Here is a 24,998-nt window from a genome sequence, read left to right as displayed (position 1 = left end):
TCTTATACAGGTGATAGTCTGAGAGTGAGATATAGCCCACACCAACTGACACAAAAACTGCCCCCTTTGAGTAATGAGAGGTCCATGCTGATTTTTGTGATATCTTTATTTTTCTAATTTTTGGGAAGTAGGCTTGTGGGTACAAGACAAAAGGAGTATCCAGCTGCACTTTACACTTTTGACAACCACAAAAATAGAGAAACTATACAAAACCTGGGTCTCACAAAACTATGTTTTGTTTTTCAAGCAACTTGACTTTAAGGATTGACAGCTGCAAGTGAGAAAACTGAGGAGCTGTGGAGAACCATTTGTATTACAGAAGCCAAAAAAAAGCAGTAACTAACATCGATCTGGATGCTGTAGTCAGGCTTATTGGCAACCTTCTGCTGCTCAATTTAACCCCGATGTTTCTTGATAAAATTGATCAGACCATTGGTAGAGGCATCATGAGATGTCACTGGAGCATCAGACTCCAATTCTGGTTCGATTTTCTTGGCCAGTTGCTTTCCAAGTTCCACCCTAGAGATGGGAGATAGAAATGGAAAAAAAATTAATCTATTCTGTGAAGACTGCTTCTCAATATCTGCATTGAAAACTACTCCAGTCCCTGAATATGACCGGCCGAAGCAAAAGAAATACGATCTACTTCAATCTATTCAAGTCTGACCCCTCTCACAAATCATGGTTTATTTAAAAGGTAGGCCATAAGAACGATATTCGGGGAAAGCTTCTGATGGAAGGTTAATCTACTTTACAAAAAATGGGCATTAAGAAAATTCCAACCCTTAGATTTCTGGGTCAGAGGCCTCACACACATGAACCATGATAAAGTTCAGGAGAGGTCGCATTTTGTTAACGAGCCAGGAGTTCTCCCTACAACCATCACGGAGATCTCTTGGGGACTCTTCAGCTACCTTGTGTGAATTTTAGCCAACACAAATTGTTTCAAGATGACAGAGCCATGGGTTATGAGAGACTCACCCCCACTGGTCATAGCTGTTGACATCCCAGACAACTCCCTGAACAAAGATCTTGTGTTCGTACATAGCTGCAGGAAAAAAAAAATAGTCAGGGGAGATAAAACTCACCTATCCTGACTCCAGAGAAATTTGCAGAGACTTCTTATCGAGAGACAAAAGACACTTACCAATTAAGGCTCCAAGGATGAAGGGAGTAAGTTTGGTGAAGACAATGGAATTAGTTGGACGATTTCCCTCAAATACCTGTGAAGACAGGACAAGATGTTATAGGCCACATCCAAGCTAAACCTAAGGAATTAAAATTCCCCAATTTCAGACTAATTGTTCATGACCATCATAGAAAAAAACACCAGCGGCAGTAGAGTGAGTCTTATTAGCATAGCTTAATAGCACAAGCTCTTCAGCATCGTGAGATTTTTAGCAGCAATAATTTCTCAATCCAATCAGGCACCAATTTCATGGGGAATAATGTTCTGATCGTCCCCGTAGCCCAGAGGTATTCTGGGGAGACAGTGTATGGTTTCACCTCATCTGCACCATGCACCCTTGCTCCTTGCAACTCTATATGAACTCTTCCCCGCTGGGCAGTGATCTTTTCGGAGCAGGCCAATGAAATCAATCAGTAGTACTTATTGAATGCTTATTATGTGCACAGCACTGTACTAAGACCTTGGGAAAATACTACAGAGTTAGATTGGGACTCAAGGGGTTAGGGACTGTTGCTCAGCCAAGCTCAAAATTGACTGCCCTTAGATATTCAGGTCTCAAACACAAACTTTAGTAAAGTACTAAAACTTTATAAATACCTCTGAATGAGGAGAGCTTATTCACAATTATAAAGCAGAGAAGCACCGTGGCCCAGTGGTTAAAGCACAGGCTGAGTCAGAAAGGCCTGGGTTCTAATCCCAGCTCCTCCACTTATCTACTGTGTGACCTTGGGCAGGTCACTTAACTTCTCTGGGCCTCAGTTACCTCATCTGTAAAATGGGGATTAAGACTGAGTCCATTTGGGACAGGGACTTTGTCCAACCAGGTTACCTTACATCTACCCCAGTGCTTAGAACAGTGCCTGGCATATAGTAACCACTTCAGAAATTCCATTGGGGGGAAGAAAAAAATCAGAGGTTTGACCTACATGATGTCTTACAGTTCATTCCAGTTCTATGATTCTAGGGTGAAACTAGTTGGATCTTTCCCTGTGAAGTGCACCACCGCAAAGTCATTATAGGCTCAGCACACTGAGCCATTCATCCTAATATTTGATTTCTAATGGCCATAACAAGATGCTCTGAGCAAGTGTGGCAGTTTTCCCTCACTGACATTCATCCTAATAATAAAGTTGGTATTTGTTAAGCGCTTACTATGTGCCGAGCACTGTTCTAAGCGCTGGGGTAGACATAGGGGAATCAGGTTGTCCCACGTGGGGCTCACAGTCTTAATCCCCATTTTACAGATGAGGGAACTGAGGCACAGAGAAGTTAAGTGACTTGCCCACAGTCACACAGCTGACAAGTGGCAGAGCTGGGATTTGAACTCATGAACCCTAACTCCAAAGCCCGCACTCTTTCCACTGAGCCACGCTGCTTCTATTATGTACGTACTAAATAGTCCCTATTTTCTCTGTAGTATCCCATCATGGACCAATAATCCATTTCTTAAAGTCACTCTTGAACCTTCTAAAGCCTGTAACTTTCCCCCCTAAATATCCTTAACTTTAGTAACCCATTACAGGCTGCACATCCATGAATTTATCTGATCCTTGATTAAATTGAGGACAATCAGGGATTATTTTAATAAATGGACGCCAGCAGGCACTCCAATACCCTGACAAACAATTGACAGTAGCAACCACTGTCAGGTACAAGCATAGATAAAGGGCAGATGTTCAATCAATTGTATGTATTGAGCACTTACTTTGTGCAGAGCACTGTAATAGGTGCTTGGGAGAGTACAATATAACAGATTTGGTTCATCTTGTCTCTGCCCAATGAACGGACAGGAGAATCTTCCACTATGGTCGGCTATTAAAGATGCCGTATCTACCCCAGAGCTTAGAACAGTGCGTAGCACATAGTACGCTTAACAAGTTTAATAATAATCATACTGATCCCCTAACTTCTCACCTTATGAGGAAGCAGCTTTTCCAAGGCATCTCCACTCTTGCCAGCAGCCTGGAGTTCTTTTCGCGCTTCATCAGCTGTCTTCCCCTTCATGAGGGCCTCTGTCTGAGCAAGGAAGTTGGCCAGCAGGATCTGAGGGGTTAAGACTGGAGTCAGGTATTGCCGTTTCATCAGCTATTCCTGAGGTCAGTAGCATTCTTATGAGTCCCTGGTTTCATATTGGCAGAGTAAAATAATTTAAGTTCTAATGAAACTGGCCTAATACTATCATTTGCAGAGTTACAGACCCCAAGTCACTTCTGCCAAAGGGGAGAGACAGGATATTGGGCAAGAAGAAGAGTAGGTCATATTATCTACAGCACCTATCATTATTGCATGAAGAATCCCAAGCATCCTAGAATGACACTTCTCTCAACTCAGTTAACCCAGCCCAATAAGATTGGGCACATTTATTCAGTCATGATCAGAGATATTCAGACATTTTTGAGAAAAAGAGATGAGTTTTGAACCTAAACTGAATAAGCCTTTGACACTCCCCTTTAAGAATCTGTCTCTCTTTAATTTAACCTGGAAAGAGAAGCAGCTTGGCAAAGTGGAAAGAGCACAACTCTGGGAGTCAGAAGGTCATGAGTTCTAATCCTAGCTCCTCCACTTGTCTGCTGGGTGGCCTTGGGTAAATCACTTCACTTTCCTATGCCTCAGTTCCCACATCTGTCTAACAGGGATTAAGATTGTGAGCCCTATGTGGGACAGGGACTGTGCCCAATCCTATTTGCTTGTATCCACCCCAGCGCTTAGTACAGTGCCTGACACATAGTAAGCACTTAAATACCATTATAATAATAATAATTATTATTATTATTAATCTCAGCTCTGCCACTTGTCTCCTGTGTGACCTTTGGCAAGTCACTTAACTTCTCTGTGGTTCAGTAGCCTCAGCTGTAAAATGGGGAGTTACTGTGAGTTACTGTGAGTACTATTTATATTGTATAGTATTGTATAGTATAATATAGACTAATTATATTTTATAATTAGGGAAGTAGCGTGGCTCAGTGGAAAGAGCCTGGGCTTCGGAGTCAGAGGTCATGGGTTCGACTCCCAGCTCTGCCACTTGTCAGCTGTGTGACTGTGGGCAAGTCACTTAACTTCTCTGTGCCTTAGTTACCTCATCTGTAAAATGGGGATTAACTGTGAGCCTCATGTGGGACGACCTGATTACCCTGTATCTCCCCCAGCGCTTAGAACAGTGCTCTGCACATAGTAAGCGCTTAACAAATACCAATATTATTATTATTACTATTTGAGACAGAGTCTGGGTCCAACCTGAATATCTTATATCTACCCCAGTGCTTAATACAGTGCCTGGCACATGGTAAATGCCATTAAAAAAACCCCAAAAAACAAATGCCAAAAAAACAAAAACAAAACCACCCCACAAACCATACCTACCAGGAAACTAGCCTGGCCATGACCCATTACTGAATTAAGGATATTCATTATCATTTAGTTCTATCAGAAATTCACCTGTGTTAAATGATGAATTTTTCCTTATTTTCTAAGAATGCTGTACTCCCTCTGCAATCAGACTGCATCTTTCAGCCATATGGCAAACATTCCAAGGTCTTCCCAGTGAACAAATTGACTTTCGGACTAGACAAACTTGGAGACTGCAGGAGTGACAGATATTTGGTACTAAGCTCTGACAGACTCCTTCCACTCCCAACTTCCAATATAAGTTTAGAGGATTATTAATTTGTTACCTTGTGGTGTAGACCTTTCCTGATTGGATGCTGTGTTTGGACAGGAATGAGAAAGTCACATGGGATCAGTCGGGTACCTACAGTGAGAGAGAAGAAAGAAAGAAAGAAATTGACTCACCCACACGGTGCGATCACAAAGCTTAATTTTAAAGCTTCCAACTCCCACTAGCCACTTCAGGGTGCAAGTTCCATTCTCCATGGCAACAAGGATGGGGCAAAAGTATCCATCTTCAGCCAGGGTGGACTATTTAATGGACTGAGAAAAAGACTGACTTTCCATCTCTCCAACACAGTCAGTGAACTCCCTCACTAGTTCTAGGGCCAAAGGTGGGCGAAAGCAAGGCCTGCGCTCTCTCAGTAGCCAGCAGTTTGAGCCAGACAAGTGGGGTGTCTATTCAGCAGTGACGATCAAGTGAGCCATTACTTTCATACCTTGATGAATGAGCTGATAGAAAGCATGCTGCCCATTGGTCCCAGGCTCGCCCCAAACAATGGGGCCGGTTTTGTAGTCAACACGAACACCTTTCTTGGTGATGTATTTCCCATTGGATTCCATATCACCCTAAAAACAGAGTTAAGAGAAACTCGCCATCACTCTAACCACCTGCTGTTGACTCTCTCTTGACAAAGTCACTAAGGTGGAGAATTCAGGGCACTCCATACAGTAAACTTATCCCCGGCTATTCAACAACTTCAAAGAGGTTTCTTCTAATTAAAATCAACTGTTAGCTTTTTGTTAGATAGGGACTTATTCAATCAAGATAAATGATGCAAAGACATAAGAGAAATGGAGAGAACTATCACCTGATCTGGTAATTTCCAATGGAGGTTTCAAAAGAGAAACTTAGTACCTAGGATATGGCGACTTTATCATCAAAGACATGAATGGTATATATACATCTATTATCCTGGGGACTTTACATGTTTCCCACTTCAGTGATGAAAAATTAAGAGCTAGGCCATCACTAGTTAGATGCTGAAAGTTGTAATATAGAACAATTTCGGGCAAGAAACAGAAAAATATATTATTTTGGAGGGAGATGCTTCGTGGGAGGAACGGCATTCTTATTTTGTAGTCCAATTTAATGACTGGCTTCAAAATTCACAAAGAAGCACAGTCTATGATCCTATTAACTGCTTGTTCTCTCTCCCAGAAGGGAAAACCCCACAAGGACTCAAAACAACGAAATAACAGGAAAAAATTTGGAGCCGCATAAACAACTGAGAGAAAAATACTATTGAGTACAAATTGAATTAAGTCAAGAGGTTAACCCAAAAGGATTCCATTCCAATCATGTCTTTTCTACTGTATTCTCCCAAATGCTTAGTTCAGTGCTCTGCATATATGAGGTGCCCAATAAATACTATTGATTCTCCCATCTGAAACAGCCACTATTGAAAATCAAAATGCCTTCACTTTCATGTCCCCTTACCTGTTGGAAGTAGGCTGCAAAGCGATGCATGTATTGGTCATACGGCAGAAGTGCTTGTGTTTCACTTCCGTAGCAGTTGATGTACCAAACGCCCAGCATGGCTAACAGAACCGGGACATTCTTTTCCAATGGGGCAGTGCGAAAGTGATTATCCTTTGAGGAAAAAAAGCAACAGAATAGGATGGGTGAAGTGGGGAAAGGGAAAACATAGAATGGACACGGAGTTTACTTCTTTGCCTGACAAAGCAGCACTAAATAGAGGGTGCTCTGGGCCTTATATTTAATACGGTAACTTGCCAAACGGAACCTGCAAAGTAGTGATGCAGCTTGGTGTGGTCTAATAGGGAAAGATTTGTATATAAAGCCAAATGGATTGGGAAATTCACTACAAAACAGCGCTCAAACACCCTGGATACTGATCACAGTGAAGCTTTCACCATTTGAGCAGAGCCTTAATAGGAATGTACTTCATAAAAAGTATTAACAACACTTACCATCCAGTGAGCTCCAGAAAGCAATTGTTCGAAGTTGTCAAAACCTAACATACAAAAACAATTTTAGCTAGAGAACGCACTCCTCCCTGACCTGCCTTTCAGGAAACAGCCATCCAGACTGTTACTACATTCATTCTCTTCCCTCAGCCCCCTGCCCAATAAAACTAGTCTGAAATCCAGAAAAATTGTTCAAAGGTTAAATATTAATGCCAGTTTATCTAAAATAATAGTCAGTGACTTTTCGCTTATTTTAAGGCAAATCTGTCATAATATCTGACTAAGGAAATACAAAATCTGGCACACGTTTCCTTAATCAGGTAAAGCCATTTAAAAAAACTAAGCACCCAGATTTAAACTCCTTAAGAGCAGGGCTCATGTATCAACTCTACTGTACTCTCCCAAGTGCTTAGTACAGTGCCCAGCGGACAGTAAGTGCTCAATAAATATTTTTTTTAAAAGATTTTAATTACCACAATTTCTAGCTTTAGGGTCAGTAATTTTGTGCACACCAATCACACTCCTAAAATCTAATGTAGAAGACAAAGCAGAATACTTGTGTGAAATACCTACCAACGTGTAGGGCAATGGAGAGTCCAATTGCTGACCACAGTGAATATCGCCCGCCAACCCACTGAAAGAAATAGTTTCTTAGTTTTAGTTTCCACTAAAAGATTGATATGGTTTCAACTCTCATTCTCAAAACTATAATAAAAAATTTCAATACACAAATCAAACCAGGCCTTTGTAGCTACACAATTTATTTCTTGGAAGAATTAATATTTTAGCTGATTGATTTTGGTTTTCCCTCTGTAAATGATAAAGCCCATCTTCATTTCTTCTTTAGAGAAATTAATCTAAGGTATGCTTGCTTCATACTCTGGGTTAACTGTTCAACTCTGAAATGTATCAGCTTAACCTCTATCAACAAAGCCACCAATTCTGTACTTTGGAGAATCCTAGAAAAATTCTGGCAACTGAGTACTTTTACTGTTTGCTTCCAACTATGAAATTTCTTTCCTTAGAGGCTGCCTATTGGAACAATGGCACCGAGAAACAACTGAACTTTTACCACATGCCATAGGACAAGTCCCCCGATAATAACAATAATTATGGTATTTATGTGCTATGTGCCAGGCACCGTTCTTAGCGCTGGGGTAGATACAAGATAATTGGGTTGTACATAGTCCCGTCCCACACGGGGCTCACAGTCTTAATCCCCATTTTACAGATGGGCTAACTGAGGCTCAGAGTGAAATGACTTGCCCAAAGTTAAACAGCAGACAAGTGGCGGAGCCGGAATTAAGAACCCATGACCTCCTGACTCCCTAGGCCCTTGCTCTATCCACTAGGCCATGCTGCTTCTCTATATACCTATAGTGGGACAGAATGAAAAGTTCCATTTATAAACCTGAATTTTACATGGGACAAGCTTCCCCTAAAGGGAGGGGGGAGCGAGTCAATCAGCAGGTTAAAAAAACTTCATTAAAATTGGACATTTCCACTACCTCTATTCAGGATTCCTAGTACAAGAGGGAAGAGCAATGAAGAGGTGCTAAATAATGATGCAAAAACAAAGTTTCATTTGACATCCTACTCTACAGAGCAGTCTTCTCAATGGGAGAGACTGTCAAAACAGTCTATCAGTCGAAGTGCAACTTTAGCAGCACTGCATAATTCAACTTTTTCGATACTCCTGTTCAGTATCTTTCACCCTGGGGTGCTACAGCAACCTGCTAGCACCAAGGAGGTAATTCATAAATTCATTCATTCAACCATATTTATTGTGCGCTTACTGTGTGCAAAGCCCTGTACTAAGCGCTTGGGGGAGTACAATGTAACTATAAACAGACACATTCCCTGCCCACAACGAGTTTACAGTCTAGAAATAAGTTTACATTCTAGCATAAGAGAAGACATTTGAACAATTCCAATCACTGTGAGGGCTGATCTGGGTTCAGGACACTCCTGTGATAACATCGGCATTAGGAAAACCCTTTTCAACAGGCTACCCCTCTACATCCAGCTCTTAGAAGCCCTAGTTTATGGGGTTTTCGTCTAAGATCTCTTTTATGTTTCAGATTTGAGGACCCTATCTCGATAGATGACGATGTTTAATAGATGACATTAGCCAAGAGACCACATAAGTTTGTTACCTGCTTCAGCCTGTCACATATCAGCCTTGATCCAAGTTGTACTGCGTGGTCAGGCAGCTACTGGGGATAAATTATCTTACCCCCTCAGGTCTCCTGATGTAACTCTGGCTAGTTTTGCCTGCATTTTGATATAAAGAGCTAAATGACAGTCTTTATTAACCTTCAATTTACAGCTGTGACTATGGGCAGGCTTCTAGTTTTCTTGCCCCATTAACTGACCTTTACAGGCTTGCAAAAATCATATATGGTAGGGTCCAACAGGGAAATGTCACAGCTCAGAATAACTTCAGAGGATCCACCCTCAAAGCAATCTCCTATTTCCCCAGCAGCTGCCTACGCGGCACTGACTACAGAAAGCTTTACTTCTAACCTTTGACAGGAGGCCTATGAATTGATTTTCCTGGTCTTGACATAGTCCTGCTTTTTGCCAGCCCCTCTGACTCTTCCCTAGTCTATGGAAAAGAAAGACCAAAGGTATTTCTTTAGTTCAGTCTACATGTTCTGGGCCCTTGTGGACCCAGAAGGTTTCTGGTGTTTGGTTTCAAACAAAATGATTTAGCAGAGATAGTGACATAAGTACAAGACAAGAAACTTTTTTTTACTTACATCCCAAAACTCAAACATGTTCTGAGTATCAATTCCAAACTCCTTAACTTTAGGCTAAACAAAGGAGAGCAGGAGGAAAAAAACCATATTAGAAATGGCAAATTGACACATGAATCAGTAATTCTACCACATATGTACGTACGCACACATACACACTCATGAACCATCCCCATCTCACCTGTCTTAAACCTTTAAACTTGCCTGGCCCACTCCCAAGACACACCCCCCTCAATGAAATGATCTTCCTGAACCTCCAGATAATAAGCCAACTCCTCCCCTAAAATATCCCACTTTCCGATGAGGGGGAAAAGTACAAAAGTTTAAAAGTCCATTGGAAATGTAGTAGAGGAATGGGGTGGGGGAAAACAGGAGGCAGAAAAAAAGAAAGAAAAGACAGTCACAGCTTATCATTCCTGTTAAAATTATGAGTACAATGGTTACATGATGTGCATTCCTTATAATATAAATTCACTAAACACACACAGTCCATGCATTTCATTAATCTTGTAATAATTCCTTTAAATCTTATTTTCCAAGAGGGTATTGGAAGTTCTGAATCTGTAAGTCTCCTAGAGGCACTGGTTAGTATTATGGTCACTCACTGTAAAGGCTGCCTAACTGGACATCACCACCCTATGCCAAAGAGGAAGAAATCTCCCTTATGGGTCCTGGGGGGGTGAAGCAGTATAAAAGAGATCTTTATGGAAGCTGCATTAACTCAGCTTTCTTATATGCCTTTAAAAATACATTAAAAAAACCCACCACCTTATCCCTGAACATTGTTGCTCAGTTTAAAGCTGCATTCGAACAAGAGGTAGCTGGAGGTAATGGAAGTTGAAATTTGGGGGCTAACGAGGGCATTGGCATCTCACGTGAAGTTTCACAGGCTGTCATGATAACTCCCAAGGGAAGGAGTCATTCCCGGTGATGGGGTAGCTATTCCTGGAGGTTAAGGGTTCCTGTTCTTCTAGTGAGTAAAAAGCAAAATCTCCCTCTGAAGGAATCACATTTGTATGTATTACCACTGCAATATGGCGCTTTGTATAGAACTGTTGATTTGAGGAATGCTGGCGCTTCGGTAACCATTGTGGTGGAAGAGAGTAAGTGAGCACAGGAAAAGTATCTCTTTTCCTCAAAAGCAATAAGTATTTCAATCTTGATTTTTTTTATTAATTTCAATCTTGCTGTTTTATTAAAACCCTCACTGGCAAGCACTTTCCACAGAGAATAAAGGCAGCAACCACTTTCCCAAGTTCTTACAAATTTTTTTCAAATGGTCATTACCTCTAGCTAACTGATGTGGTTAAATCATCTCTCTCTCCCTCAAAAACTCCTTAGTGCCTATCTAGGCTAATTATAGTTCTTGAAAGAGAAGAAAGAACACTGCTAAAATTGTGGACACTCATCTTGAGCTAATAAGAGTACCTCCAGCCACTGCCAAATTGGGAACTATTTAAATTTAAACATTATACTTACAGCATTAGTAGACAAGGCCACAAAATGCTTGGCCACAGCGGAAGGCTTTGATGAAGAAAAAACAAACAAAAAACAATAGTTTTAGATAAAATCTCCAAATTAAACATTATGAACAACTATAAACATTTAACATGTGTGTGAAAATAACCGCAGAACCAACTACCAATGGAGAGATTTCATAATTACGGTCCTAATCCTTTTACACCCTGGTATTTTCTGGGGAACTGAATTCCCCTTTTCAGGCTGTGAGTTATTGTATCATGTGATACCAGCATGTACAGGAAATAGCCTGTAGCAAAGTTCAAAAATAATCATGAAGCTAAATCAGCTGTTATTAAGCATTCTGGAACAACGGCAGATATCACACCAAGAACTTAACGTAGAATGTGTCCATGAAGCCACTCTAGGGTAATGTAGTTGTAGTTTCTCTTTTATGGAGGGCTACAAAATCACGGCCAGAGAACCGAATGGTTGACTGAGGAAAAGGAAGCTGTGTCTTCTACCCGGGTAGGATTAAAATCCAAACTGCAAGTCCAAGCCTTGATCCGATAATCCTTTAGGACTCACTTTTCCTTTAACATTCTGGCTTGATGCAAATGTAAGACTGACAGTCTAAATACAAAAAACCCCTCATGTTTCTCTATTTTTTTTGAGGGGATTTCAAAGACAAAAATGCTTTTAGAGGATTTAGAAGAATGCCTCCTTTCCTTCATGCCCTCAAAAGAAAATTTAGCACAAGAAACAGTGTGGCATAATGCAAAGAGCTCAGGTCTGGGAGTTAGGGGACCTGGGTTCTAATCCCAGCTCTGCCACCTGCCTGCGGTATGACCTTGGGCAAGTCACTTACCTGTGCCTCAGTTACCTCATCCGTAAAATGGGGATTAAGACTGTGAGCCGTATGTGGGATAGAGATCGGGTACAATCTGATTATCTTTTTTTTTAGCCCAGTACTTAATACAATGCCTGGTACATAGTAAGCACTTAGCAAATACCATTTGCTACCTACTAAAAAAAAGCAGAATAGTAGCCACTTTATAGGTATTTAGAAACAAAACTTTGTAATTATTTTAAACAAACACAGAGCATGGGCAACATTTAGGGGAGAAAAAAAAAGGAGAATGATGGTCCAGCAAGGTTTACCCACAGTCTGAAACACAGCGTGGCTCAGTGGAAAGAGCACGGGCTTTGGAGTCAGGGCTCATGAGTTCGAATCCCAGCTCTGCCACTTGTCGGCTGTGTGACTGTGGGCAAGTCACTTAACTTCTCCGTGCCTCAGTTCCCTCATCTGTAAAATGGGGATTAAGACTGTGAGCCCCACGTGGGACAACCTGATTCCCCTATGTCTACCCCAGCGCTTAGAACAGTGCTCGGCACATAGTAAGCGCTTAACAAATACCAACATTATTATTATTATTATTATCAGATGAGCCCTCAGTCTGAATTCCACCAGACTCAAGTCCAAAAAGGAAAAGAAGCAGCATTGCATAGTGGATAGGGAATGGGCCTGGGAGTCGGACGGTCATGGGTTCTAATCCCTGCTCCACCACTTGCCTGCGGTGTGACCTTGGGCAAGTCATTTCACTTCCTCTATGCCTCAGTTACCTCATTTGTAAAATGGGGATTTAGACTGTGAGCTCCACTTAGAACAGGGACTGTGTCCAACTCGATTTGCTTGCAGTGCTTAGTACAGTGGCTGGCACATTTTTTGGGTACCCAAAAAATTTGCTCTGGCTCTCCACGTTCCAATTAGAGGACCCCATCAGCACCAAGTAGATTCCTTGTTGAGCTCCAATACAGTACAGGTACATGGGAAACCATCTGTCTAGCCAGAAATCTGCTCCCAATTCAAGGCACCGCCTGAGATACCAAGGATATAAGGTGACCGATTCTGGGTGACTGGATAAGAGGGCTAAAGGGCTTCTAGGAAGGGAGACACTCTGGCTGGTTAAACATTAAGTAAAGGTTGCTTACTTCAAAAAGCAGGGGGGTGGGGAGGGAGGGGAGGGAGAAATAAGAAGGAAAGAAAATGAAGAGTGATATGAGGGTGTCTATTCTTGGCTTCACAGCTGCTTGAGGGTGTCTGTTTGACTGCCTTGATCGTAAACACTCCAGGCTCTGAAAGGGGGATGTAGAACACTAGAACCCCAGCCATGTATGTCAGTGACTTTAAGTCTCTAAAGAACTAAAATAACTTGGGAAAGAGAGAGACAAGTATCCCAGATCACCCTACCTACCAGACTGTACTTTCTCACACCAGGGTGGACTCAAAAACTGTTCACTTTTTTTTTTTAAATGATATTTGTTAAGCGCTTACTATGTGTCAGCACTGTACTAAACGATGGGGTAGATACAAGATAATTGGGTTGAAAATAGTCCCTGTTCCCAACAGGGCTCACAACTTTAATCCCCATTTTACAGATGAGGTAACTGAGGCACAGAGATGTTAAGTGACTTGCCAGGGACACATAGCAGACAAGTGGCAGAGTTGGGATTAAAACCCAGGTCCTCTGACTCCCAGGCCTGTACTCTATCCACTACGCCAAAGTGCTTCTCTGGTTCATTTGGACTGGGGAAGGGAAAGAGGTAGAAGATGGAGAAAACAACTCATACTTGCAACAGCCCCAGACCTCCACCACAAATTTCCTCACCACAGAACACATCCTGCTGCAAGAAAATTCACACTCCCGAGGCATCACGTTTTGTAATCTTGAGTTACTTCCATAAGTTAGGCCCCGATCATTTTATTTTGGGGATACGAAGCCCTACAAAATTATACATCCTAGAAACACTTGACGCCTAGAACCTCCACTGTTTCCCCCCGGCAATTTCTGCATAAAATTCACTATCACTTGGGAAGAACTCCTCTAACACACTACAGGGAAAGATGGGTCTACTTCCCAGCAGATTCCACATTTATTCATCTGAATTCAATGCTACCATTCCGTGGGGTTAAGGAAACAATGGGTTCTATTCCAGAAATGTAAGAATTTACACAGGACCTGTTGGTTCAAAATACCAGTCACAGAATAGATCGCTATCCAGAAGCACACTGTACTTACATCTTTTGCAATTTGCAGGAACCATTCTTTGGCTGTTTCTGCATTTGTGATGGTTTCTTGGGTGGTGAAAGTCTGGGAGTCAGAAAAGAGCACTTTCAGATCATACAGTATTGAGTACAGGCTACCCTGAAGAGTCCTGAATTTTCACAATCTGGAGCAACAGCTGGATAAAACCCAAGCTGAACCACAGTAGGACTTAAGTTTTAAAGGTGCAAGACTCAGGCTTTTCATTCCCACACAAACTTTCACCTGAACTGAGGTGTTACTACTAACAAAGTCAAGAGATAACCCACACAAAAATGAAAAGACTGCAAGATTGCTGGGGGCAGGGAATGCAACTGTTTATTGTTATACTACACTCTCCCAAGTGCTAGTACAGTGGTCTGCACACAGTAAGCGCTCAATAAATATGACTGAATGAATGAAAACAAATCTATGCTGTGCCATTACTCCTTACCCAGTCCCTTGGGGGGATCTTCTATAAATTTTATCCCAGGAAGCGGAGCATTTTGTTCCCCATACCCACAGATCCTGGCTCTCGCCACAACTTTTTTGTTGTACCGCTTCAGTCACTTATCAGTCACTTGTGAGGCTGACAAGACCAGGCTTGCAAGCCCTCTCCTGCTACAAGAATACATTCAGCCTTTACTCCATCTCCAGAAGATTTCACTTCCATGACTTCAGACAGTTTCTGCCTGAGAACTCTGAGGAAAGGCAGCTTCTCAATATAATCATGAACCTATCACTCCATTTACACTTAAAGCTGACAATGCCTTTAAGCCTCCTTATTATTCTTGAACAGTCATCCTTCTCAAACTGAAGTTTCAAATGACACAACTGCATACCAAAACCAAGGGACAAAACAATCTGTTCGACTTTTCCGCTAGCCCATACCTTTGAAGCAATGATGAAGAGAGACGTTTCTGGGTTCAGCTCAGCCAGGGTTTTGGCAATGTGTGTACCATCAATGTTGGAAACAAACCAGACCCGAGGTCCTCCCTTTGAATACGGCTTCAGGGCTTCCGTCACCATAAGAGGACCCTTAGAAAGAAAAGAGCAATACAGTATTGGTTTGCCCTTAGTCTAGAAAGGAGTAGAGTGGATTGGCAAAGGGCTCGCTTACCAAGTCAGAGCCTCCAATCCCAATGTTGATTACGTCAGTAATCGCCTTGCCACTGAAGCCTTTCCAGTCACCACTTCGAACTTTCTGTAAAGTCAACAAAGAACAAATGAAAATAAGAACTGGCACCTTAACTAAACATTTTTTTAATCCAAAAACATATATAATTTTGAAGACCATAAAATTTTCATTTTTGAAGATTGCATGTCATTTTTCTGATGATGGGGAATTAATTAATACAAGGATGGCTCTGATGAAATTTTCTTGTGTCGATTACTTATGTTCTCTACTGATTAACCCTTGTAAAATAACCAAATGGAGCTTCAGAATATGTGTAACTGGCCAACTACCTAAAAATCAAAAGTCAAAGAGGCAGTCAAAGAGGCAGAGGCAGCTCTTTCCCTTTCGAGGAGAAAGCAGTCATCTGAGGCCTGATTATCCGCAAGAAAATCTGGAATCCTGACAGAATTTTAGGCTGAGGTACCTTGTACACATACTTAATGGAATAAAATGAGCAAATGACTGCCAAAAGGCTTATTTTTTGCTTTAAATCACCAATATTTCCTTTGAACCAATGTTCTAATATTAAAACTGCATTGACCAAAAAAGCCAATAATTATTGATCTTTATAAAATGAGTCTTATTGTGTTGGGTTTTCCATTAAAAATTCAAATGACCCTAACACAAATGACACCTATTAACTAGAATTATTCTGTGAGTCATTCTTTAACTGCTGAGAAAATTATTTTGCAGTACAATTGACCAGAATAGGATCCTAAGCTCTTGAACTAACTGCAGTATGAGGAAAGAGGATGCAAATGTTACCTGAAACATTTAGGTGGGGAAGAGGAAGGAAAAAAGAGAGGGAGAAAACCTTCCATATAGCTAAATAGAAAATACTGTAATACTTCATGTCCTTGAAAATGAAAATATAATTGTGAAAACCCAATAAGAATTGAAGACCAGGGAGTTTCTACAAAAAGTCAAAGAGCTAAGCAGGAAGACGGTCTATAGTATCCAACTCATCTTTAGAAGGAAATAAAATCAAATGTACTCCCTCAAGCGCTTAGTACATTGCTCTGCACATAGAAAGTACTCAAATACCACTGACTGACCGATCTGAGAAAATACATAGACATGCCGGTACCTTCTGAAAGGCCTTTATCTACCAGCAAAAACAATCACTTATTAGTAAAGGTATCAACTAAGAAAACCACTGGGAAACAGGTAATTCAACTCAATAATGCCACAGGCAAATCAATCACAAAATAGCAGAATCATAAAATTCAATAAACTCAGAAATGAAAAGAGATGCTTGGGATCCAGTTTCATCCAAAAAACACAACAATAAAACCCCCAAACTCTCCCCAAAGATGCTAACTGCTAGGGTTCTGAGCAATAACAAAACCTCAACTAAAAACTGCTGCCCACTAATAGAATACAGAAACAGAAGACGAGGCTAAAAGCTTTAATTAACAATTCCATTCTCTCTTTGCCCTTCAATTTTAAATTGCATAGGGGCCGTTTTCCTACTAAGACCAGCCTAGGCAGAGGGAAGCAATACTCAAGAATAATCCAGTACCTGGCAAAAATTCTTCATTTTCTCCAGCACCTTGTTCACCTCTGGTACTACATCTTTCCCCTCTACTAAAATTGGAGTATTAGAACGATTCCTCAGAGCAATATGCAGCACAGCTCGGTCCTGAAAAAGAGAAGTATTTTAAAAAATAGAGAGTTATTATGGCCCAGTAGATACATCTGTAAAATGGAAAACTGATTTCCTATACTGAAATTAGTTCAAAATAGTTTGTGATACCAACAACACAGAATGCTCATTAGGGATCCTAGTTCTAGGAAACAAAGCCCTTTTTGCCTATTAGCCAAGGAGAGAAGCACATAAAGAGGCTGCTTGAATCAATCGCATTTACTGAGCATTTACTGGGTGCATAGCACTCCACTAAGCGCTTGGGAGAGTATCATAAGAGTTGGTAGACAAGTTCCCTATCCACAAGAAGTTCACAGTTTAGAGAGGGAGACAAGACAATAATATAAATAAATAAAAACAGAAAGTCAAAACTGACACACAAGCTACAAAGCACTTCGAGTCAAATGCTAAAACAATATCCACTATATGGTTTGAAGACAGAAGTGGAAAAAATACTGACTTTATCTCACTTGGGGGGGCAACTGCTACAAGTAACTGGGATTACACAGGAGCATTTGCACTTAGAATTGGATTATTTTGCAACTGCAATTTCTTCTCATAACCTGCTAGGCTCTGGAAACAAATTTCTTAATGAGGAGACATTTACAATTCTACTGGTGTTCTCTGGATAAGAGGATGGTTCCCCAGTAACGCAAAAATATTAACCTAGAATACTTCTCTCTACAATGGGCATCACCTATGAAATCAGCAGAGCAAACAAGGAAGGAAAGCAAAACCAAGATATGTAAGTTAATTAGAATGAACGCAGAACCAAAATGATAGAAACGGCTTATGAAGAAGAGTGCAAGCAAACAGAGAATCTCCTCGGCTTGATCCTCTTCCATTTGGGACTTTCCCTCATTTTTGGTAAGGCTCAACTGTGCCAGCCCCCACATAATAAAAATAAGAATGGCCACGGCTATGGGATCACCTGGACCATGGCTTGAGAATCACTGATTCAACCTCTTTGGCCCCCGTCTCCTCTTTGCTAGAATAACAGAACTCTCACAGGAACATGGCAGAGATTATGAAGATGTGTGGTGCTAAATTCCTCATTTCCACTTATTAATGAAACTAATTGTTACCTTTTGAATTAAACTTTAGGCCTAGAAGAACACCACCAAATTTACAGACAGGTTATTTGACATGTTTTTTCCATTCAATATAAAATTCAAAATTTTGGATTTCCTAATATGACATAATTTATCTTCAAGTGAATCAGAACATTAGGGCAAGTATTATTTTTTCTATGTTTGTAGAGGTTCTACTTCCTCATACTCAGAATGTGAGTATAATGTGGGACCGAGACTATGTCCAACCTGAATATCTTGTATCTAACCCCAGCACTTAGAACAGTGCTTAGCACAAAGTAAGCACCTAACAAATAAGCCATGCTGAGAAGCAGCATGGTCCAGTGAATAGAGCACGGGCCAGGGAGTCAGAAGGATCTGGGTTCTACTCCCAGCTCTGCCACCTGTCTTATGTGACCTTGGGGAAGTCACTTAACTTCTGTGTACCTCAGTTACCTCATCTGTAAAACAGAGATTAAGACTGTAAGCCCACAGGGACATGGACTGTGTCCAACCTGATTAGCTTGTATCTACACCAGCATTTAGTACAGTGTCTGGCACATATTAAGCGCTTAAATACCATAAAACACAGTTATGATTATATTAGTACAATGCAAGTGCTTTGGACAGTGCTCTTCACACAGTAAGCACAAAACAGATACAATTTACTAATTATTAGGTGAATCACTGTGGTAATTGAAGAAAAACTACATTATTTTGTCTTGGCTGTCAATTTTTTTTCTATTCTAAAACAAGAAGCTCAGGTGTAGAACTATAGTTATAAATAAAAACTCCAAGAGCCCCAGCCCACCCCCCCAAAAAAACCCTCAACAACAATTAAAAATTGATCTGATATCTTCCACAGGATTAACACAAAAACAAGTTTGGTAATGGGCATGTTGAAACACTTTTGCAGCATTCTTTTTGTTTGCAAAAGTGTTACATAACAGTTGAAGAAATCTAGACACTGGAGACAGTAATGACTAAGCAAAAGTTCAATTCAAATCCAAATAAAAAGGAAGAGCAAATGAGATGCTTACTGGAAGAGCAGGAAGAAATCTATAAAAAGATGTTTCAATCAAGAAGTAATCCTCACTACATATATACAGTGTAATATTCCCGCTTGCTGCCTGTTTACTTGTTTTGATGTCGGTCTCCTCCTTCTAGACTGTGAGCCCATTGTGGGCAGGAATTGTCTATTTGTTGCTGAACTGTACTTTCCAAGCTCTTGGTACAGTGCTCTGCACACAGTAAACAATAAATATGACTGAATGAACTGAATGAATGAATGCAATTCCAGCCTATTGAAAGTCAGTAATAATAATAATAATAATGATAGTGATGGTATTTGTTATACAGTTAATCTCCAGTTCTTCTCACGTTCAGTATTTTTTCATCTCTTGAGTCTTGCAATAAGGGGCCTGTAACATACAGCCTTTGTTATGAACATGGACGTGTCAGATGTTTAAGTCAAGGACCAAAATGATTTTACCTCAGTAAAGTTGATCTTCTCTCCACTGAACATTCGCTCGCGTGCACTTTCAACACCCCTCGACTTTGCCTAAAAAAATGTATAGAGAGACAGTTTTACTTAGGTTAGTAAAGGCGCAACTTTTAACAAAAGAACCTTCTGCATCAATTAGAACTAGCACTGTCTGTATAGCACAGTATTGCCAGGTTTAAAGGTCGTTTTAATGTTAGTCAAGGTTACTCATGCAGTGGGAGATAACAGTAAGAAATGTGCCCAAGTCACTTCTTACTATTTTATTTTTAAGGAGGTGCTTTGACTTTTACTGGTATCTTATTTGGTAAGCTCCTTGTATTAGGGATCATGTCTACCAACTCTAAATTGACTGATTAGCCCTCTGGTCACTTTTGGGGTTGGGGAGGTCATCCCATTCTGTACCAATCCTCTTATACCACTCTAAAATGATCAAGACTCCATGAGGATCCATGAAACTCTTCGGTTGTTGGCCCCAAGGACACTAAGTCTTGGAAGCTTGTGCCAAGGCAACCAGTAGGCTATTTTTCGATTCGAGCAAACAGTCAGCCAGGCTCAGTCCCTTGCTCACTGGCTGGTGGGAAGTTAGTACTCCCAGCAAACTCCAGAAAGTAGTTTTTGGCAGCAAATTTTGTGATTTCTAAGCACTTAGTATAGTGCTCTGCACACAGTAAGCGCTTAATAAATATGACTGATTAACAAATAGATCTATGGAGCTAAGAGAATTAATGCACCACCCTAAACCCCTGATTTCCTACAAGGGATTATCAGCCGTTGAAAATGAAGCACACTGAATGTCCTTTCACTTTCTCCCTTTCATTCAGCTACCTTTGCAAAATGAAGTGAGGGAAGCAGACGCCCTTAATAGATGATCAGTCCCCACAGGACTGTTAAACACTATGATTCTCCAAAACCAAACCTTAGCTTGATGGCAGACCCCTAAAAGTTGATGCTTTAGAATAGAAAAACTTTTTATGTCTTTTATGTCATGCGTATCTTGTCGGTTCTCCATTTCTGTGTGGGTATGTCAACATTCTGCCTCTGTGTGTTTGTAGGTGGCACCTGTCTTACTCAGTGTTAAAGAATTTCCTAAAAGAGGGGAGATGGGAATGGGGAAAGGCAAGAGTTCCCTTCATGTCTTCTCTTTGCCTGTCACTCTTCCAAAGTGTTGAGGATGAGGATATTTCAAGGGGCTCCGAACATACCAATAGGGATTCTCTACCTATAGAGAGTAAATGAAAAGTTCCCAAAAAGGAGAACAGCAAGGAAGGAGCAAAAGGCAGAGAAAGGAGTTTGGAGAGGCCCTGAACCACTTATATTTAAAAAAAGACTGAGAAGTCACTTGCAATTTCTTAATTGTTATTTTAAGGTTAAAATAAGCTTCTGATGTTAAAAATAGTCATTATTTTGAAGCGCTACAGTAGGTTGCAACAACTCAAACTGCAAAACCTCGAAGTTCCTACAGGAGGACATGAGGGAAAATGAAAAGGATGAATCTCTCTCGACTGAGGTCACCTCTGATTTGGTAAAGATCGCTTCTTCAGAAGAAACATTAGCAGACCACATTGAAACCGGGGGGAAAAAAAAAGTGGGGGGGACATTACCTCATACAATCAAAATTGATTGAATAAATGGAAGGGGAAGTTTAAGAGATAGTTGAAAGCAATAAAACCACTTTCTGTAAAAGAAAAGAAACAAGCCTTTTACATTCCTTTGATTTTACAAACAGTGAAGTGCTTTATGCTTCACCTTCCCTTGCAAATGCAGTTTGGGTTAATTACCTATAACTTTAGTCATTTAACTTGATTATACAAAGTGAGAATGAGTCAAAATTTCCAATAAATACCCAACAGATCTTCTTACAGGAACTGATTTGAGTATAAAAGTACTCTAATTAAATTCAGACATGAATCAAAGAGTTATACTAATTTTTTACATTTCTAATTAAACCTTTAAAGCATCCAGTATCTGATTAAATTAATCTTTAAAATGAAAGAAATTACCAGCCCCAGTAGCATCTTCATCACTTCCTCTGTAACAAGGTTCTTTGAATAATCCACCAAAATATCTCCATGATCAGTGTTAAGAGTCAAGCTGATCAAAAGAAAAATATTTTATTAGATTACAAAGTCAATAAAATCAGCAAATATTTTACTATAATGGGGCCTTCCCCCTAATTCTTCAGGTGAAGCTGGAGGATACTGGTCCAAGGGGAAGCGGGATGGCCTGGTGGAAAGAACACAGACCTGGGAGTCAGAGGACCTGGGGTCTAATCCCACCTCTGTTACTTCCTTGATGTGTGGCTTTGAATGAGTCATTTAACTTCTCTATGTCTCCATTTCCTCATCCATAAAATGGGGTTTAAATATCTGATCTCCCTCCCCCTTAGTTTTTGAGCTTTGTGTGGGACAGGGACTTTGTCCAACCTGAATAGTACAATGCTTGGCACATAGTAAGCCCTTAACAAATACCATTAATATAATAATTATTATAATCATCATTATCTCCCCCTCTAGATTGTAAACTCACTGTGGGCAGGGAGCATGTCTATCAACTCTACCAACTCCATTATACTGTACTCCCCCAAGTGCTTAGTACAGTGCTCTGCACATAGTAAGAGTTTAATAAATATGATAATTACTAAAAAGGGGAGAAAACTCCTTGAGCAGCAGTCATTTGTGTGTTACCACCGGTGGTCTTCTTTCTAAAATGGCTTTTTATGCCACTGTGAAGAGATCAGCCAGTGGCATTTATTGAGTGCTTACTATGTTGCAGGAGCACTGTACTAAGCATTTGGGAGAGTTCAGTCCAACAGGATTAGCAGATACGTTGTCTAAAACAGTCTCGGCATAACATTACAGTCTCGGCATAACATTTTCTAAGTACCTGCCTATAAGAGAGTAAGGCATAATCCCTGTCCATGAGGAACATGCAATCTAATGGGCACGAGGGAGTAGGGGAGGAACAGCAGTACCGATAGGAAAATCATCACTTCAGCAGTTAGAACAGTGCTTGGCACATAGTAAGCACTTAAATACTATCATTATTACATGCTGCTAACCCAGCAAAGCAACACACCAAAGAGGACTTCTGTGCTTCTAAAAGTGCATCCTGCTTGTAAGAACCCGGCTTGCTTGTATCTACCCAGCATCTAATACAGTGTCTGGCACATTGGAAGCACTTTATAAATACCAGTATTATTAGTAGTACCCCTAGAATTTAGGGAGAGGGAGATTTGGGGTCACGGTTATCAGCCAGAAAGCAGAGAAATTATGACAAGTGTGCTGACCTAAATAATCCCCTAAAACTCAACACTCCAAGAATCGACCAGAGAGAAAAACTACTTGACATTTTACCGTGGCACAACCAGAAATAAAAATCAATTTTCAACAGGATAATTATCATATCAACTTCCTAGGGTTTAATACCTGCTGGACTAGAGAAAGACATTGGATAATTCAGAACGCAAGAAGAGCTGCTATATGCTAAAATTCAAAATCACTGCTCTGCACAGAGTAAGCGCCCAATTCATCGATTGACTGCAATCAGAAGCATTTCAATATTCATCCACCCCCCCAACCCCAAAGCAGTGCTCTGCTCACAGTAGGCATTCATAAATACCATTAATTGACTGACCATTACTTTAAGGTACTATCCTAATCAGTCAAAATACTCTTGTCCACCACTATTTCAGTAAATGTAATTATACTTTAGGTTGTCATATATACACATATATATATAGTACATACAACTGGAATTGTTGCCCCTAACTCAATCCCCTCTCCCCTCCCAAAGCTTGCCTCGCAGAAGAGGAGGATCTGCATTAAATGGACCCTATATCATGCCCTCTTCTTCTATTACCTTCACCATCCATCCTGCCTTCCAATTCCTGCCACTCCAGCCCCACTTCTCAGGAGCAACACCAAGACCCTCGCCAAGACCATCAGGATCCACCTAAACCTCGCATTTAGCTGTGGACAGGATGGTGGTGGGCAGTGGAACCAGGCAAATTAAGGCTTCATCTTCATTGGTGTTTCTTCCTCCATCCCTGAGTGAATGACTGTCACCTCTCTGCCTTTATACCCTTCCAAAGCCTAGATCTTTTAGCTGGTACTCTTCCACAATGGTTTTTTTTGTTTCCACCTCATTTTAGGGGACAGAATGCTGTTAGGGAATTATGTACATCAATGCCTCAATGTTACATTTCCATGGCTCTCTGTGGAGTATTAACTCAGTGATTTGGTTATTCCAAAGGTATTTCTGTACCTGTTCTGCAAACCCTATTAGGTTACCCTTAAGGCAGGTGCCTTCCTCATCCTGCCCCCGTTCTGCCTCGGTGGATGGGACTCCATGGCAGTGACGCTGAAATGGTAACTTGGCAGAAAGCGGCAGAGTAGGAGTGCAAGCAGTCACCAAAGATCTAATGTGATCCCTGCCCACATCTGTGCACCCAACTAGTATATGCCCCAAAATACTGCCAATACGAGACCACACTTTGACAATAATAATAATAATATTTGGCATATCTGTTGATGATGATGATGGTATTTGTTAAGCACTTATTATGTGACAAGCACTGTTCTAAGCGCTGGGGGAGATTCAAGGTAATCAGGTTGCCCCATGTGGGGCTCATAGTCTTAATCCCCATTCTACAGATGAGGTAACTGAGGCGCAGAGAAGTTAAGTGGCTTGCCCAAGGTCACACAGCAGTCAAATGGCGAAGCCGGGATTAGAAACCACGTCCTCTGACCTCCTCGCCCGGGCTCTTTCCACTAAGCCACGGTTGCTTCCCTGTTAGCTCTATGTTCCGGGCACTGTACTAAACCCTGGGGTGGATACAAGGTAATTGAGTTGGATACGCTCCCGGTCTCATGGAAGGTTCACAGTCTTAACCCAGCTGTCCCACTTCCTTTTTATTTTGGGAAACGGAGGCACAGAAGAATGTCAAGATTGGCCCTAGACCTAAACACTAGCTAAAACAGTACAAATAGGCCTCTCATTCCATATGTCCCATTTTTTCCTCCTGACCAAAGTGTTGTGTTACATTCCCCTCCACATTGCAGCACTTAACTGATGGTGCAAGCACTGACCTATCATGCAGATATATCTCCAAAAGGCAAGATATCCTGACCAGCAGAATTCAGAATTTTGAGCTGAATTTTACGCTGAAGAGAAGCAGCATGACTTAGCAGATAGAGAATGGGCCTGGGAGCCAGAAAGAGGTCATGGGTTCTAATTACGCCTCCACCACTTGGGCAATTCACTTCACTTCTCTATGCCTCAGTTCCCTCATCTGTAAAATGGGGATTGAGACTGTGAGTCCCATATGGGACAGGGACTGTGTCCAGCCCGATTTGCTTGTAACCACCCCAGAGCTTACTACAGTGTCTGCCAATTAGTAGGTGCTTAATAAATACCATAAAAAACATTAAACATAGCTCAGTTGTAAGAACAAGTACAAAATGGAAAAGACTTAACTACGGGACTGATGTTGAGTTTGATCAGTGCTTAGAATAGTGCT

At 41.0% G+C, this 24,998-nt stretch overlaps 1 protein-coding gene across 1 annotated transcript in view; it reads right to left on the bottom strand.

The window, feature by feature from the left end:
• Positions 1–88: 88 nt before the first annotated feature.
• Positions 89–24,998, bottom strand: part of GPI (glucose-6-phosphate isomerase) — a 33,928-nt gene continuing 9,018 nt past the window's right edge. Inside the window, exons 2-18 of the mRNA XM_029075404.1 lie at positions 21,481–21,571; positions 19,469–19,537; positions 16,784–16,903; positions 15,205–15,288; positions 14,976–15,122; positions 14,082–14,153; positions 11,023–11,067; positions 9,547–9,600; positions 7,358–7,418; positions 6,788–6,831; positions 6,294–6,446; positions 5,293–5,422; positions 4,861–4,937; positions 3,104–3,232; positions 1,148–1,223; positions 982–1,048; positions 89–519 (exon numbers count right to left, since the gene is read on the bottom strand). Of these exons, the coding sequence (XP_028931237.1) occupies positions 396–519; positions 982–1,048; positions 1,148–1,223; positions 3,104–3,232; positions 4,861–4,937; positions 5,293–5,422; positions 6,294–6,446; positions 6,788–6,831; positions 7,358–7,418; positions 9,547–9,600; positions 11,023–11,067; positions 14,082–14,153; positions 14,976–15,122; positions 15,205–15,288; positions 16,784–16,903; positions 19,469–19,537; positions 21,481–21,571 (1,543 nt within the window). The 3' untranslated portion in view covers positions 89–395. The remainder of the gene's footprint in view (positions 520–981; positions 1,049–1,147; positions 1,224–3,103; positions 3,233–4,860; positions 4,938–5,292; positions 5,423–6,293; positions 6,447–6,787; positions 6,832–7,357; positions 7,419–9,546; positions 9,601–11,022; positions 11,068–14,081; positions 14,154–14,975; positions 15,123–15,204; positions 15,289–16,783; positions 16,904–19,468; positions 19,538–21,480; positions 21,572–24,998) is intronic.

Source organism: Ornithorhynchus anatinus, chromosome 11, assembly GCF_004115215.2.
Source record: "Ornithorhynchus anatinus isolate Pmale09 chromosome 11, mOrnAna1.pri.v4, whole genome shotgun sequence".
Classification (NCBI taxonomy): Eukaryota; Metazoa; Chordata; class Mammalia; order Monotremata; family Ornithorhynchidae; genus Ornithorhynchus; species Ornithorhynchus anatinus.
Note: the sequence above shows the minus strand (reverse complement) of the source record. Positions and strands in the feature narration are given on the sequence as shown.